The following is a 16,478-nucleotide window of genomic DNA, read 5'->3' as shown; positions in this document are numbered from 1 at the left end:
TGCCATGTTTTCATTGGTCGACGTAGTTATATTACAAGGTTGGGCTTGTAGAGTAGCACAGACTTAGGGGCTCCTCTTTGAGCTCATTTATTGTACATGTTTTTTTCCACTTGTTTTGCTAGTCCTGAATATAATATTTGATATGTTCCTTTCACACATATTAATTCCTGTTTTGATCCGATTTTGTTTAACCAGTTGCTTGTATCAAGTATTTCATTTCATACATTGTTTGTCATTTCATATCTTTTGCCTTTATTGTCCAGGCTTCACTGCTATAGCACAGAGTAGTGCACGACTTGCTAAGGTCTTATACTGGTGTATTCTGGTGTGTTTCTGGACTAGGGATAGTTTCATTACATTATTAATGACTCCCATTTCTTTTGTATACCTGGAGACTATTTCAGCTAGGGGTGTTTTTTCAAAAATGATAGTTTATTGTCTCAGTGTGTGAATGTGTTCACTCTTTCTAGAATTTTATTTTTCAAACACATCTTACTTTATACTGGGTATTTTCTACAGAAAGCCATAGTTTTTTTTTTTTTTTTTAATTTTGATGTCTATGCTGTATTTCATGGATATTATCTGTGAACTGTGTACAGAAAATGTATGGCATCCTCTGAAGATGTTGCAAGAGCTAAATCATCTGCAAAAAGGAAAATCTAGTCTTTTGTTTCTGTTAATTTGAATGAAGCTGTGTGGAATTGTCTCCAATCTTCGATGATTTTATTAATGTAAATAATAAATAAGAATTCTGAAAGTTGGGATAAGTTGGCATCCGTGTCATATTCTGGTATATTTTCTTCCCCATTCTGATAATTTGTCCTCTTTCTTGACTAAGATTAAATTTGTTCTGTACATTTTGTATATATTGTCGATAAGGTGCAGGGAACATGAATGTTTGTCAAAACCTGTAATAATTAGTTTCTGTTGAAAAGATTTGTTTGAAGATGATGGAGGAAATATGTAATTTTATGTTGAGTTTTCTATGTTTTTCTATTAGTGATTTCAATGAAAAACAGTAACACAGCATGATCTTCCTCTTTTGAAAGCCATTTTGTTCCTCACCACGATGGGTTCAATAGTGTTTTTTATGGTTTTACAAATAAGGAATCCATGCCAAAATTGATAAAATCCACATCTGTAACTCACAGACATTGATTTACTACAAAATATGTTGTGAATGGCATTTTAAGCTTGTAGAAGTTCTTAAAAGTATACCTATAATCTCACCCTTGCACCAGATGAGTTCCTCTCATCAGTTAGATGCATGTCTACTACCAATATTGGAATTTAATGTTCTGAAGATAAGTACCAGCTAGAAATTTTGTCTTTGGACCAATATTGCTATAGCTTATACATATAAAGATATTCTGGAGTTGTCTCTTGTATAACTAAGCATCAACCATCAAATAGACTTTATCTGCCTGAGATGGAGTGTGCTGCACACATTGTTCCAAGCTATTGCAACACATTCTTCCTTCCTAGGCTACATTTTCTTTTCCCTGCCTCTCTCTCCCTATCCTTGCTCCTGCTCTTTCCATCCCCTCTCTCAGTGTTCTTACTTATGTTGAACTGGCTAGCCACATGATTTTTGTATTCCTTCTGATTTTTGTTCCTGTTCCTTTTTTTTATCGTCCTTTTTTCTGTCACTTTTGGTCCTCCTTTAGAGTTTGACCTTCACTTCTAAATTTTCTCTCCAGAGCATGAGTCATTTGGGGATGAATTCCCTCCCTAGCGTCTACAGCATGGGTATCTCTTCCCCCCCCCCTCCTTCCCCCCTATTTTTTGCTCTTGCTGCACCACCATGGCCCCCCTCATCCCCACTCTGCTGGGTCATCAGCACGTGTAGCCAGTCTGTGTGGTGGGACTCTCATGTACCCGTCTGGCTGAGTCCCCTTATAATACAGGGACCACATTTCTGATACCTGAGCTGTTGTCTCCTCATATATGCCTAGGAATTGTTACTTGCTATTTTAGAGCATTGGAACTCCTGGCACCAGCATGTGAGAGAACGCTTGCTGTGGCTGGATGGTGCCCATGGGGAGAGCCCTGATCTGATAGTTTGGTATCACGGCAGATGCTTTATGTATGAAATGTATCAATCTCCAAAAAACTGACTGTTCTTCTACGGCCATCTCTTTGGTTGATAATGGAGCATTTAATGCTCCTTCTTATGACCCTCTGGTCTTCACTCCCCTGACTACACCCTGGGAAGGTGGCCTCATTTGCCAGCTTGGGGTAAAACACTTGAACTGCTACCTGATCTGCAATAAGACTGACAGGGATGTGTTCACCACCACCTAGACATTATATTATGTCAAAAATATTGAGGAAAAATTTGGTGAAATGGAGTCCCTTAGTAAGATGAGATCAGGTTTGCTGTTGATCAAAACTTCTTCTGTCACCCAATCAGCAGCCCTTCATGCTTGTGACAGTCTTGGTGACATCACTGTGAGCATTACTCCTAACCAGCCTTTGAATATGGTTCTTGAGCTCATTCTTCATAGGGGCCTCACCCTTTAAACTGATGAAGAGCTTTGGGCCAATCTGGAAAGACAGGGCTTTAGTTTTGTTCGGTGTATTCAGAAAGGTCATAAGGAGAATCACACCAGTACCCATGCCTTTATTCTGGTATTTGAGGGAGATACCCTCTTGTACAAGGTCAAGGTTATATGTTAACAGTGCTATATGAAGGCATATGGCTGTCCATACACAAGGTGTTTTTTGTGCTTGTGTTGTGGGCATATGTCTTCCTGCTGTATTGGGGATCCTCTATTTGATAAATGTGCACATCCACTCCATGAGGGGAGCCCCTGTGTCCTGCATCGTGTGTGTGTTAATTGTCATGACCATCACTCCCCATGATTGCCAGATTGCTTGGCTTATAAGAAGAGGAAGAAGGGGAATGAGATACAGGAGTATAAATCCCTTGATCATCTATCCTACACTGAGGCTTGTCAGGGATTTGACCAACTTCACCCTGTGTCGATGACATCTAACTTTGCCTCTGTTATGTCCTTTCTCCCTCCTCCCTCCAGTCCTGCCTGCCTCTCCTCTCTCCATCCCCTGCAGTTTCCACACCATCCCCTCTGGGTGCTGCTCCCCCTTCCTGGATACAGAAGTATTCCCCTTTTTAGTACCTGCCAGTGGTGGTGCTCCCTCATGGGACCACTCCCCAGGAATTTACCAGGACAGAGACCTGCTGCCACTATTCGGCCAAGGGGCTCACAGTCCGTGTGTCTCAGGGTTGTCCACTCTCTTTCAGTTCCGAACCTTGCAGAAGTCTAATCTCCTTCTATGTTCTGCCCTCCTTGAGCTATGGAAGAGAAGAAGGAGAAACATAAGTCCCAGGAATAGGCCCACTTGATGCCCCTGAATGTGCCATCTCCCCCCTTGCACTTTGAGTCTGACTTCTTATTAATGGTTGTCATCTCATCCTTGATGTGATGGATGGTGACCTGGTGGCTTGATTGGCTCCAGTCCATTCATGTGCTAATTGGATCCCTGTTCCATGCTTATTTCCTTTTACTCAGCAGTTTTTCTCATTATCCAGGAACCTCATTTTAGTGATGCTCACTTACTGACCCTTCATGGGTTCCATGCTTTGTATTAGAACCAGATGGTCCTTTTGATTGCTTCCAGTGGTGTTTGTATTTCAGTTCATATGGATGTTGTGAGTATATGGATCCCCTTTTGGACCACAATGGAAGCAGCTGTCATCCTGATCCACTTGGACTCTGTGGTCACAGTTTGTAATCTCTGTCTCACCCCTGACTGGCCACCTATACCTCCTTCTCTAACTGCCCTCCTCCAACAACTCCCCCCTCCCTTCCTCCTCCTTGGGGATTTTAATGCCCATCACTCTCTGTGGGGCAGTGCTTTTTCATCTAGCTGGGGATTCTTCATTGACTAATTTCTTGTGGTCCAAGACTTGTACTTCCTTAATGATGGGTCACCCACTCATTTTAGTTCCACATATGGAACTTTATCTGCATGGATCTTTTGCTCACTTACCTTTCCTTTCTTCCTTCCTTACACTGGTCACCAGATGATTGCCTCTGTGACAGTGACCACTTCCTCTTGATTCTCACATTCTCTTCCTGCCTCATGATGGCCAGGTTACCCCACTGGGCTTTCCATCATGCTGACTGTTCCCTATATACCTCCCAGGTCATAGTTACAACTTCTTTGTCAGATTTTATTGATGAAGTCATCCATGGTCTGTCTGATAAGATAGTCTGATAGTCTGCACCACCATAAGCAGCACTGTCCTCCACTGTCTTATTACCTTTAAACATCTTCATGCCAAAGACTGTTACATAATAAAACAGAGCAAGGAGATGCTAGTTTCTTATGTCCCTTCATTATGCATGTGGGCTACAATCCATACCCCAGGCTCATCAGCGGCATTCTTCTATTCTGAGCCCTACCCTTCCAGGTGTCCTTTGTATGGATCCATCATTTCTTGCAGAACATCTCACAACCCATTTTGTGACATCTTCAGCATGAGTGTCAGCCTCATATCCAGCATCTTTCTTGTTCAGAAACAGGGGTCTGAAGATTACAACTTACATCTTACCGTTTGTCATACGGAATGCTACAATGAAGCTTCTACTGAATGGGAACTTCTTCTGGTCTTGTCTTCTTCACCTGATTCAGCCCCTGCCCCCAATTCCACCCATAACCAACTGCTTCAATACATCACTTCTTCACAATGATAATATTGCCTCCAGGTGTTTTACTGTATTTGGGCTCCAAGGCATTTTGCCTGATAAGGTACTTTTCACCACCATGAGCAGCACCATCCACCACTGTCTTATGATCAGGCATTACTTCTGTCTCATCTGGGCTATGGTTGTAAAGTTTATGGATAAGCTGCCCCTTCCACACTGTTTCTCTTGAACCTGATTCATCATTGTGGTCTCCATGTGTGGGTTCCTGACCACAAGCATGGCAAGAATCCATCATCAAACCATCAGTCTGACCAATATCCCTGCAAATTACTTGAATGGATGGAGGCTCATTAGTCAATTGGGTCTTTGAATCTCAGGACCTTTTATCTCCTTACCAGTTGGGCTTTTGGGAGAAAGTGTCTCTGATCGATCATCTGCTTTGATTGGAAATGACAGCTTGGCAGGCCTTTTCTCAGCACTGCCATCTTCTCGCAGATTTCTTTGATCTCCATAATGCCTATGACACGGGTTGGTACCATGACATCCTACTTGCACTGAATGAGTGGGTCTTTGAGGCCTCTGCTCAATTCACCAATTCCTGTCCCACTGGTTGTTCAGATTTCCTATTGGCACTGTTCTCAGCTCTCCAAAGACCCAGGAGGATGGCATTCCACAGGGCTCCATAATAAGTGTCATTCTTTTTCACACTACTATTAATGGACTTTTGGCTTCCACTGGCCTGTTGGTCCCCCTGCTCTGTGTTTGGATAATTTCTCTATTTGGGCTAGTTCCAACTCAGTGGCCTCAGCAGAATGACAGCTCAAGGGTGCCAGCCAGTGCATTTCCATATGGACACTCTTGTACAGTTTTTGTTTCTCTCCCCTTAAGCTGAGGGTGATGCATTTCTGCCACCGTACTATGGTCTACCATGATCTCGAGCTTTACCTCAACACCCAACTCCTGATCATGGTCCTCCTGTTCCATTTCTTGCATCTTCCTTTTGACAACAAGATTACTTGGTTGCCCCATATCTGTGTTCTGAAGGTTCGCTGTTTTCGTAGACTCATTGTCCTTCACTTCCTTGCCCAAACATCTGGTGCTGCAGATTGTTTGACCCTTAGTTCTGTCTCATCTGGGATATGGTTGTCAAGTTTATAGGTAAGCTTCTCCTTCCACACTGCTTCTCTTGGACCTGATCCACCATTGTGGTCTCCATTTCGCCAATCGTGCTTTTCACACTAGTCTTGTGAAAACTCTTCTGGTTGATTCGGGGGTCCATCCCTTTTCAGTTTGATGGTCCCAGCTCCTGGTTTCCTATGCCATTGCTGCCCACTCTTCCCCTGCTCATCCCTCCAATTCTACTCTTTTTGTGGCTTGGGACATTGCTCATGCACTGTCTGTCCTCTGTTGGGTTTACCAGTTCGGCTCTACTTTGCTTCTCTCTGTCATGATTTCCATCTCTCTCCTTGTCCTTCCCATATTCTCTCCTGACCACCCTAGCTTGGTTAGCTCCTTAGCTGCAGATTTGGATGGATCTCTTCTGGTGTCTGAAAGCCACCATTGCTCCAGTGGTGTTCCATTGTTTGTTCTGTCTGCCCTTACATGAGTCTGGATGCCATTGTTTTTACACCGATTGCTCTGATTTCACCAATCAATTGGGAAATGCATTTACATTTTCTGTTGGCATGGAACATCATCTTTTGCCTGCCATGTGTTTGGTGTTTACTGCAGAATTGATAGCCCTCTGTTTTGTTAAATGGTCCTGCTTCACCTGAGTTTTGTTATCTATGGATTCAATGAGTGGCCTTCAGGCTATTGCTTGGTGTTTTTCCCACCACCCCATGGTGTGTGCCATCCATGATCTTCTTGCCGATCTTGGTGATACTTTTTGTTCAGCTGATTTTCTTTCAGTTCCCAGCCAAATGGATATCCTGAGTAATGAACTTGCTGGTTGCCTGCTTAAGTGGGTGGCCCCCTTCTCTGCGACCCCTCTGGGGACAGATTTGTGTCTTTATGTCAAATCCCTTTTGCTCAATCGGGGGCTGACTCTTGGGGGAGCTACCCCTCTGTCTAACATACTTTGTGCAATCAAAGAGAATCCCACCACATGACATTCTTCCCTCCAACTCTCCCAGTGGGAATCTCCCATACTCTGCTGTCTTTATATATGCAATTCTAGGTTAATGCATAGTTCTTTACTCCATAGTGAGCTGCACCCTGCCTCTTCCCCTTTGTAGTCCCAGGGCAGACTACCCCTCATGGTGATCCATATTTTACTGGACTGCTCCCACCTTTTGGTCCTTCACACCAAATATGCCCTTCCACCCTTGCCTGGGTGTAAGTGGATGACCCTTATATGGTTACATGTCTCCTTGTCCCCCCCCCCCCCCCCCCATGAAAGTGGTTTGCCCTCCCAAGTTTAAGTCTTTGAATTTCCCTCTGGAACTGTGGACCCTCAGTAATGTTGGTGTTGGTTTGGAGGCCTTAGCTCTGCCTCCACACCACCAGGGTTCTCCCCTCTTTTTCCCTATGTTTTATCTGGTCATTTGTGCTGTGTCTTCTTCCTCTGATCTTGACCTCATCATGTTGTGATTATGGTATGGTGTGGTTATCAGGAAGAGTCAATAGTGGTGCTGATTCCCCAACATGCATAGCATTTCTGGGGCACCCCAGCTCTCACCATTCCACCCCCCCCCCCCCACCCCCCAATTTATCCTCTTCCTACTGCCGATATTGTGATATTACTTTTACCTCTTTGTTTGCCTGTTTTCCCCTTGGTTGGATTGTGCTGTTTGTGTTGTTCCTCCCTTGGTTTCTGCCACCTTAGATTGTGAGACTGATGACCTCACTGTTTGGTTCCCTCCCCAAATCAGCCAACCAATTGACCATCCCCTCCAGCTCTGTTTGTTGGTACTTAAATATTCTAGACTTCGCTAGTGATAACTGTTATTTAATAAACTTGTTCCATAAGCCAAATCTCCCAAAAGTACACCTGTATCTCACTGCTAATTATGAAATTCCTTGGAATACAACAAATGTTTTTTTCCTATTTTTCACTTTTCACTTGTTCATTATGAGATACTCCTTCTACATATTGATCATTCTTCCTTTTTCCTTTGAATTGCAAAGACAAAAACGCATTCTGAGAATGTTAGGTTTACTATCAACCTTTTATTGTATCTGCAACCAGTTTCTTAATGGTTGTGTACCTGATAGGTGGTTTTTTGTGTAATGGTGTTGATATGTAACACTTAACTGCTTCATACTGACAGTACTTTTGTTATGAACAGGATTCATGAGTACAGGTGACTTACTGCTACCTGGAAACCTGGGTATGAAGGATCAGGTCCTTGCACTCCAGTGGATACAACAAAATATTGCTGCATTTGGTGGCAATCCAGATGATGTTACCATTAATGGCCAAAGTGCTGGAGGAGCCTCAGTACATTTCCTTGTGCTGTCACCCATGTCAAAAGGTACATAACTAAAATTTGGAAGATATGTATTTCGCAACAGAATGGCGTGTCACTTATTTTTGTTTGACAGACACATTTCAGCATTCAGAAGAATAGGTAAGTTCTTTTTGCAGATGGGGGGGATGCAACTCTTAGTTTGCTGATTAATTATAAGAAGATTGTCCTGACAATTTATTTATCTTGCTATGGAAATCACTACGCCTTTGGAGATGTTTCAGTTTGATTCTTTTTATTCTTTTGCAGATATTGAACTGTGAGTTTCACAATGTGACACACAATATTTATATCGATTTGCAAATTTTTAATTACTTGTGAGAACAACATCTTTGCCTCTGTACTTCCGCCTCGACTGACACCTCTGCCCAAACTCTTTGCCTTTACAAATGTCTGCTTGTGTCTGTATATGTGCAGATGGATATGTGTGTGTGTGCAAGTGTATACCTGTCCTTTTTTCCCCCTAGGGTAAGTCTTTCTGCTCCCGGGATTGGAATGACTCCTTACCCTCTCCCTTAAAACCCACATCCTGTTGTCTTTCCCTCTCCTTCCCTCTCTCCTGATGAAGCAACGGTGGGTTATGAAAGCTTGAATTTTGTGTGTGTGTTTGTATTTGTTTGTGTGTCTATCAACATACCAATGCTTTCCTTTGGTAAGTTACATCATCTTTGTTTTTAAATATATTTTTCCCACATTCCCCTCTTTAAATATGTCTGCTTGTGTCTGTATATGTATGGATATGTGTGTGTGGGTGTGTGTGGGTGTGTGTGCGAGTATATACCTATCCTTTTTCCCCCTTAAGGTAAGTCTTTCCGCTCCCAGGATTGGAATGACTCCTTACCCCCTCCCTTAAAACCCACATCCTTTCATCTTTCCTTCTCCTTTCCTCTTTCCTGACGAAGCAACCGCCAGTTGTGAAAGCTTGAAATTTTGTGTGTATGTTTGTGTGTTTTTTTATTGTGCCTGTCTACCGGTGCTTTCCCGCTTGGTAAGTCTTGGAATCTTTGTTTTTAATAGTCCTTTTTTCCCCCAAGGTAAGTCTTTCCGCTCCCGGGATTGGAATGACTCCTTACCCAATCCCTTAAAACCCACATCCTTTCGTCTTTCCTTCTCCTTCCCTCTTTCCTGAAGAAGCAACCATCAGTTGCGAAAGATAGAAATTCTGTGTGTGTGTTTGTGTGTTTTATTTACTGTGCCTGTTTACCGGCACTTTCCCGCTTGGTAAGTCTTGGAATCTTTGTTTTTAATATATATATACAAAGATGATGTGCCTTACCAAACGAAAGCACTGGTACGTTAATAGACACACAAACATACACACAAAATTCAAGCTTTCACAACCAATGGTTGCTTCATGAGGAAAGAGGAAGGAGAGGGAAAGACGAAAGGAAGTGCGTTTTAAGGGAGAGGGTAAGGAGTCATTCCAATCCCAGGAGCGGAAAGACTTACCTTACAGGGAAAAAGGACAGGTATACACTTGCGCACACATACACATATCCATCCGCACATACACAGTCACAAGCAGACATTTTTACAAATTCAGTAGTTAACCTTTCCTCCAAACCTCTCTCCAAATCCGAAAAAGGCCTTTACAAATGTCTGCTTGTGAATGTGTATGTGTGGATGGATATGTGTGTGTGTGCGCAAGTGTGTACCTGTCCTTTTTTTCCTGGAAGGTAAGTCTTTCTGCTCCTGGGATTGGAAGGACTCTTTACCCTCTCCCTTAAAACCCACTTCCTTTCGTCTTTCCCTCTCCTTCCCTCTTTCCTGATGAAGCAACCATTGGTTGCAAAAGCTTGAATTTTGTGTGTATGTTTGTGTTCGTTTGTGTGTCTATTAACCTGCCAGCACTTTCGTTTGGTAAGTCACATCATCTTTGTTTTTAGATATATTTTTCCCACGTGGAATGTTTCCCTCTATTATATTCGTATCATTAATTTGAACCCAACAATTACGTTTGTTATTGTCACTGTTGCATTTCGAAATCTTTTCTGTCATCTTATTTTCTCTTTCTGTTTTTGCAAGTAGTTCTACTTTTTATTCATCTTCTCCTTTTTACCATAATCTACCATACAATTTTATCCCGCCTATATGTACTCAATAATACCGTAACCCACTTCCAACCCATAACAAAAATTTTTTTCACTTTCAACACTACTGCCGCTATAAAATCCACCTTTTTCAGCTCACAAACAGTTCCTTTCACCTATTAAACAACGATTTTGGGTAGTTCTAATAACTTTCGTTTTATTTCCATTTCCGTTTTTCCCATATCACTGATCATTTCTAGCCTCTTCCCACAGGTTTTAACGTCATTATTTCTTCATCAGACAATTGTTAGCCTTATTTTCATGGTCTGCCACCACAAAACCACTCCTTTTAATACATTTACACGCAGTTTTTCCGAAATTTTCCTGAATTTCTCTACCCTTTAATGTGTTTTGGCAGCGACACAACCACCTAACCTTTGTGCACATCATTGTCAACCAAACCAAGCTCACCACAGGATCAACATAGCCCAGCTTTACCAACATTTTTTCGCCTTTTTACACGCCTTTTTCCACACCATATTTGCTTTCTAGTTCACCTTTATCTCTCCCCATATATTTTTATTTTTATTTTCACTTCAGCCTCATGTTACACTTTCCACCTTTGAATACCATGTCACCCTCACAACACCCCCACAACGACCCCATTAAGTTTTATTTACATTCCCTCCGCAAACATGCCTTTGCCCTAGCCAGATTATGCTCCCATATTTTATTTTTTCAGGCTTGTCTGACATTTGGCATTACCCCCAAAGGCCTCACACTTAAAGTTCCCATCTCTGGCTGTAACCCTTCTTTCCATCAGTCTCTACACCAGTTCCAAACTGAACAATCCATTGCCCTCACCCACCTAATCCTTCACCTACACATCAACTCAGTCAATGAATACACTCGTCAACTCCTATCCTTAATAAAAGTCCTCAATCTTTCCTCTCCCACATTCACACTGGCTGTTCACAGCATCCTCCTATAGGCCAACTGCAAATTAGAACAGCATGCCACCCTCCACCTCAAAAAACTATCCAATCTCCTGGTTTCCCACCTCCGGAAAGGCAACTCACTTACCCTTCACTACCTTTCCAGCAAACCTCAACCTCCTCTCATTGCACACAGACCCAGTCTCTCCCATCTACCCAATCTCCCTCTTCCAGCTCCACTCCCCCAATACCTCAAAATTCCAATCAACACAATCTGGAACCACAACACCCTAATTCAGTAGTTAATCTTTCCACCAAATCTCTCTCCCAATCCAAAAAAGGCCTTTACAAATGTCTGCTTGTTACTGTGTATGTGCGGATGGATATGTGTATGTGTGCGCAAGTGTATACCTGTCCTTTTTTCCCTGTAAGGTAAGTCTTTCCACTCCTGGGATTGGAATGACTCCTTACCCTCTCCCTTAAAACCCACTTCCTTTCGTCTTTCCCTCTCCTTCCTCTTTCCTGATGAAGCAACTGTTGGTTGCGAAAGCTTGAATTTTGTGTTTGTTTGTGTTTGTTTGTGTGTCTATTAACCTGCCAGCGCTTTTGTTTGGTAAGTCACATCATCTTTGCTTTTAGATATATTTTTGCCACGTGGAATGTCCGCCCACTCACATAAACACAACTTGCACACACACCTGCAGTCTCAGAGACCTGAGACTACACTGCAAACAGCAGCACCAGTGCATGGAGGGAGTGGCGACTGGATGGAGGTAAAGAGAAGGCTGGGGTGGGGAGGCGGAGGGGTAGTATGGTGGGAGTGGCAGACAGTCAAGTGTTGCAGTTTAGATTGAGGGCAGGAGAGAAGGTGCGGAGAGCAGAGGTGGTAAGTAGTGGCAAGGAGAGAAATAAAAGAAATTAAAAGACTGGGTGTGGTGGTGAAATGACAGCTGTGTAGTGCTGGAATGGGAATAGCGAGGGGGCTGAATGGGTGAGGACAGTGACTAATGAAGGTTGAGGCCAGCAGGGTTACAGGAATGTAGGATGTATTGCAGGGAAAGTTCCCACCTGCGCAATTCAGAAAAGATGGTGGTGGTGGGAAGGATCCATATGGCACAAGCTGTGAATCAGTCATTGAGATGAGGGATATCATGTTTGGCAGCATGTTCAGCAACAGGGTGGTCCATTTGTTTCTTGGCCACAGTTTGTTGGTGGCCATTCATGCAGACAGAGAGCTTGTTGGTTGCCATGCCTATGTAGAATGCAGCACAGAGTTTGCAGTTTAGCTTGTAAATCACATGACTGGTTTCACAGATAGTGCTACCCTTGGTGGGATAGGTGATGTTAGTGACCAGACTGGAGTAGATGGTTGTAGGAGGATGTATGGGACAGGTCTTGCATCTAGGTCTATTACAGGGGTGTGAGCAATGAGGTAGGGGATTGGGGGTTGCGTAAGGATGAACAGTATATTGTGTAGGTTCGGTGGACAGCGAAATACCATGGTAAGAGGGGTGGGAAGGATAGTGGGCAGGACATTTCTCATTTCAGGCATGACGAGAGGTAATTGAAACCCTAGCAGAGAACGTAATTCAGTTGCTCCAGTCCCGGATGGTACTGAGTTACGTGGGGAATGCTCCTCTGTGGCCAAACTGTGGGACTTTGGGATGTGGTGGGAGACTCAAAAGAAAAGGCACGGGAGATTTGTTTCTGTACAAGGCTGGGAGGATAATTATGGTTAGTGAAGGCTTCAGTGAGACAATCGGTATATTTTGTGAGGGACTGCTTGTCACTGCAGATATGATGATCATAGGTGGCTGGGCTGTATGGAAGGGACTTCTTGGTATTGAATGGGTGGCAGCTGTCGAAGTGGAGGTATTGCTGGTTGTTTAATAAGTTTGATATGGATGGAGGTACTCGTGTAGCCATCTCTGAGGTGAAGATCAACATCCAGGAAGGTTGCTTGTGTGTGTGTGTGTGTGTGTGTGTGTGTGTGTGTGTGTGTGTGTGTGTGTGTGTGTGTGTGTGTGTGTCACTTCACTTCTACTCTTACAACTACATCTTCACTCTGTCAGTCAATGTGAAACGAATGGCAAAGGGTACTTCTCATTCTGTTTTTGAGTTATCCAACTGCTCACCCACAATTGGAAGCACTCAAATGACGTATTGCAAACAGTTTGCCAATTTGCATGGAATGTCACACTCATTGGCTTCACAATAACCTTAGTCAAACACCATACTGTCAAATTCATGCACAAGCTTCGTTGCAGGTAACACAGCCCACCCTCTGCATTCCCTGTTACTGTCATTGGTTAGGTGTTTCTTAGCAATTGTTGGTTGTTCTGTAGCAATTGACAGTGGTTCCTTAGCAAGTGCCAGTTGTTCATTAGCACTTGTCAAGCAATGTATTTTCAACACTGTTAAATAAATCTGCCAGTGAGCATAACCTTGCCAATAACTGGAGAAGCAAAATATTGCTTCAAGGAAACAATAAATTTTATGCCAGGTTTTTTTTTTTCATTATAACACAAATCACTTTCTTGGGTTTTGTAGGTTCAGTTCTTAAAGGTAACTTGTATCTCATAGACTAACAGATTTTGGAATTGAATAGAACTGGCAAAGATGATTCAATATTGTATGCCTACTGTTCAGATAGATGGTGTACCAACCACAGGGACAAGGAAGAACTCTAGGTTCTTCACTCATCCCCCTTGCTAATAGGTTTGAGTTACTATCTCTCACCGATGGTGAAAGTACCATTTGCAATACACTTCATCTGTGGGGAGGCCTGCTATGACACACAGCTGCAAAAATCAGCTTTAAGTTTTTGGCAGTTTGTATGCACTGTGTAGGAGGTTTTGAAGTGCTGCATGGAATAGCTTGTTGTTATGATTACTTTTGCATGTCCGCGTGCAAGTATAATGTCTTTGTGTGTCATGTTTTATTATTTTTGCCGATTCTGGCCAGCACACAGTCTTTCATTCCATTGAATACATTTGCATTTTTTCCAAAGAAATTATGTCTATCTTGTGATTGAGTGTCTTTATTTTTATCTAAAAAATAAATCTCATTCATTATATACTGTTATAATTTAAGTACAGCCTGTCCAACTGGTTATGGGCTGAGAAAAAAGTGTTAAGTACTGGGATAACATTTTATTTTCTTCCTGTCAATGAAGTCTCCAAAGCATGTTCAGCTATGCTGAGAGTTTTGCTTGGAAAGTGAAAAGGCAAAAGATGGAATGAACAAAGTTTTCCAGAATCAAAAAATTCGATGAAAGTAATTTTCAGTTATAAAAATGTCAAATGAAAATTATCTTTTCAACTGAGAAATTGATAGATGCCATTGGCATAAGTAAAGTAAGGTCAGTTGAAGATACAGGTACACAGAACTTTTGGAATAAACTTAATGCAAAAACAATGCACTTTATTTCATCTGGTATGGAATGATCAGCTGCAAACTGTCATATCATGTGCACAGTGGAATTGGCTTAAGATAATTCATGAGCATCATTCTGCAATAAATAAAGTAGCATTGAAACAACAGTTCTTTAACTATGATGCCACTTTGTAATACTACAGCTTAACATATAAATAAAATTGAAGCATTAGTACAGTCTCTTGCAGATGTTGGTGAACCTGTTGGAGATACAGACAAGATTTTCAAAGTTTTAGGTCAACTTTCTGGAAAATATGGTTCCTGTGTTACAGTTTGAGACACATGTGATGAAGGCAGGAAGACTTTTGATAATTTAACATCAAGGTTATTGAAATAAGAGTACCATTTGTCACAAACTGAAGAAACACCAACTGATTTCACTGCTGTTAATAGTAATAAAAAAAGATAAAGTCAGGGTCAATGTTTGCAAAGCAATTCAAGCAAAAGTTCTATGAATAAGAAGAGTACTGAGTGCTATTATTGTCATAAGAAATGTCATTATAAGGCTGAGTGTAAGAAAAGACTGATGAAGTTGTGAAGAGAAAGTCAAGAATCTGAACATCAAGCAATGAGTGCAGAAATGAGGAATATTTTGGTTACTAATTGTGTAAATGTGTGGCTTGCTGATAGCATTACATCAAAACATATGGTCTCACAAAAGGGAATGGTTTTCAATGATTAAACCACCAAGCAAGTTCAAAGTTCTTGTTCAGAGGACACAGCCCCAACTGACCCCAAAACACACAGGCCAGTCTGCCTCCTAAAGATGTTGACTAAGGTACAGGAGCAGCTCCTTCATGATCAACTACAATCATGCAGTCAGCTCTTTGGCCTAAGTCAACACCAATACTATTTTAGGGTAAAAAGATCAATAGACAATGCAGACATTAGAAATAATACACACAACAAATGATGAATATGAAGTTGCAATTTTAATCAGTATTGCAGGTGCTTTTGATAAACTTTGGTGTCCTGCATTGTTCACAAGGTTGAGGGAGATTGTAACTAGCAACTGCCCAATATAACAGCCTACTAGACTTCAGAGTGGGGAGCAGGGCACCAGAAAACAGTCAAGAAAATACCAAAAGGATGCTCAAAAAGCTCAATCTGTGGACCAGTATTTTGGGACACTTCTAAGAAACATGGCTGTGGATGTCAGTGTAAATGGGTAGATATTTATATAGATGACTTATTAATTTTTTTTCAGAAACTCACAAGGACAAGAATAAAACTACAAAACTTCCCATTAGTACAAATAATTGGTGAAGCCAAAACAAATTCAGGGTAGTTTCAAACAAAAAGGCATTGAAATGGAACCCAATTGTTAAACTGCACAACATTAACATAAAGAGGAAACAAGTAAAATGGTATTTAGGAATACATATTGATCAACAACTTATTTTCAATGTGCAGACCAGGCTGGTGATTGACAAGGTGAAAAAAGTGATGCACAAGACTGAAGGCTAAACACCACACTATACAGGCTACCTTTAAGGACACTACATAGGTGTCACACAGCTGCCTTGGAAGCCACAGTATGATTTGTAGCAAGTGTGTGGGTGCACTGCCTGAGTCTGCTGACCTATAGACACACAGCGAGTTAACGCCAGAGGAGCATACTGCTCAGAATGTCAGATGCCTTTGGCACCACATCAGTGAAAGCCTTGTGTGTGGTTCTGGGGTCTTGCCCCATTGACATCACTATCTGCCACAGAGCAGTAGAATATGGGGTAAAGAGGAAAACATGACAAGGTTTAAAACAGAGAAAACTTTGTAGACAAGTGTCACTTAAACAGCTGGCCCCTTGATACATGGCAATGGGAGTGGGAGACAACTGACAGAGGCTGTCATGTTTCTCCTTCTACTTCAATATCTGGGAATGACTGAGGATGAAGTGTGCAGATTCAGGCTGTGGCAGTTTCACTTTTTGACTGG

General features: G+C 42.1%; 1 protein-coding gene across 1 annotated transcript in view; it reads left to right on the top strand.

The window, feature by feature from the left end:
* LOC126327663 (esterase FE4-like) overlaps positions 1 to 16,478 on the top strand; it is a 139,963-nt gene that overhangs the window by 48,970 nt on the left and 74,515 nt on the right. Inside the window, exon 5 of the mRNA XM_049995906.1 lies at positions 7,964 to 8,149. Coding sequence (XP_049851863.1) covers positions 7,964 to 8,149 — 186 coding nt within the window. The remainder of the gene's footprint in view (positions 1 to 7,963; positions 8,150 to 16,478) is intronic.

Source organism: Schistocerca gregaria, chromosome 2, assembly GCF_023897955.1.
Source record: "Schistocerca gregaria isolate iqSchGreg1 chromosome 2, iqSchGreg1.2, whole genome shotgun sequence".
Lineage (NCBI taxonomy): Eukaryota > Metazoa > Arthropoda > Insecta > Orthoptera > Acrididae > Schistocerca > Schistocerca gregaria.
The sequence above is the reverse complement of the archived record's forward strand: the minus strand, read 5'-3'. Positions and strand labels throughout refer to the sequence as shown.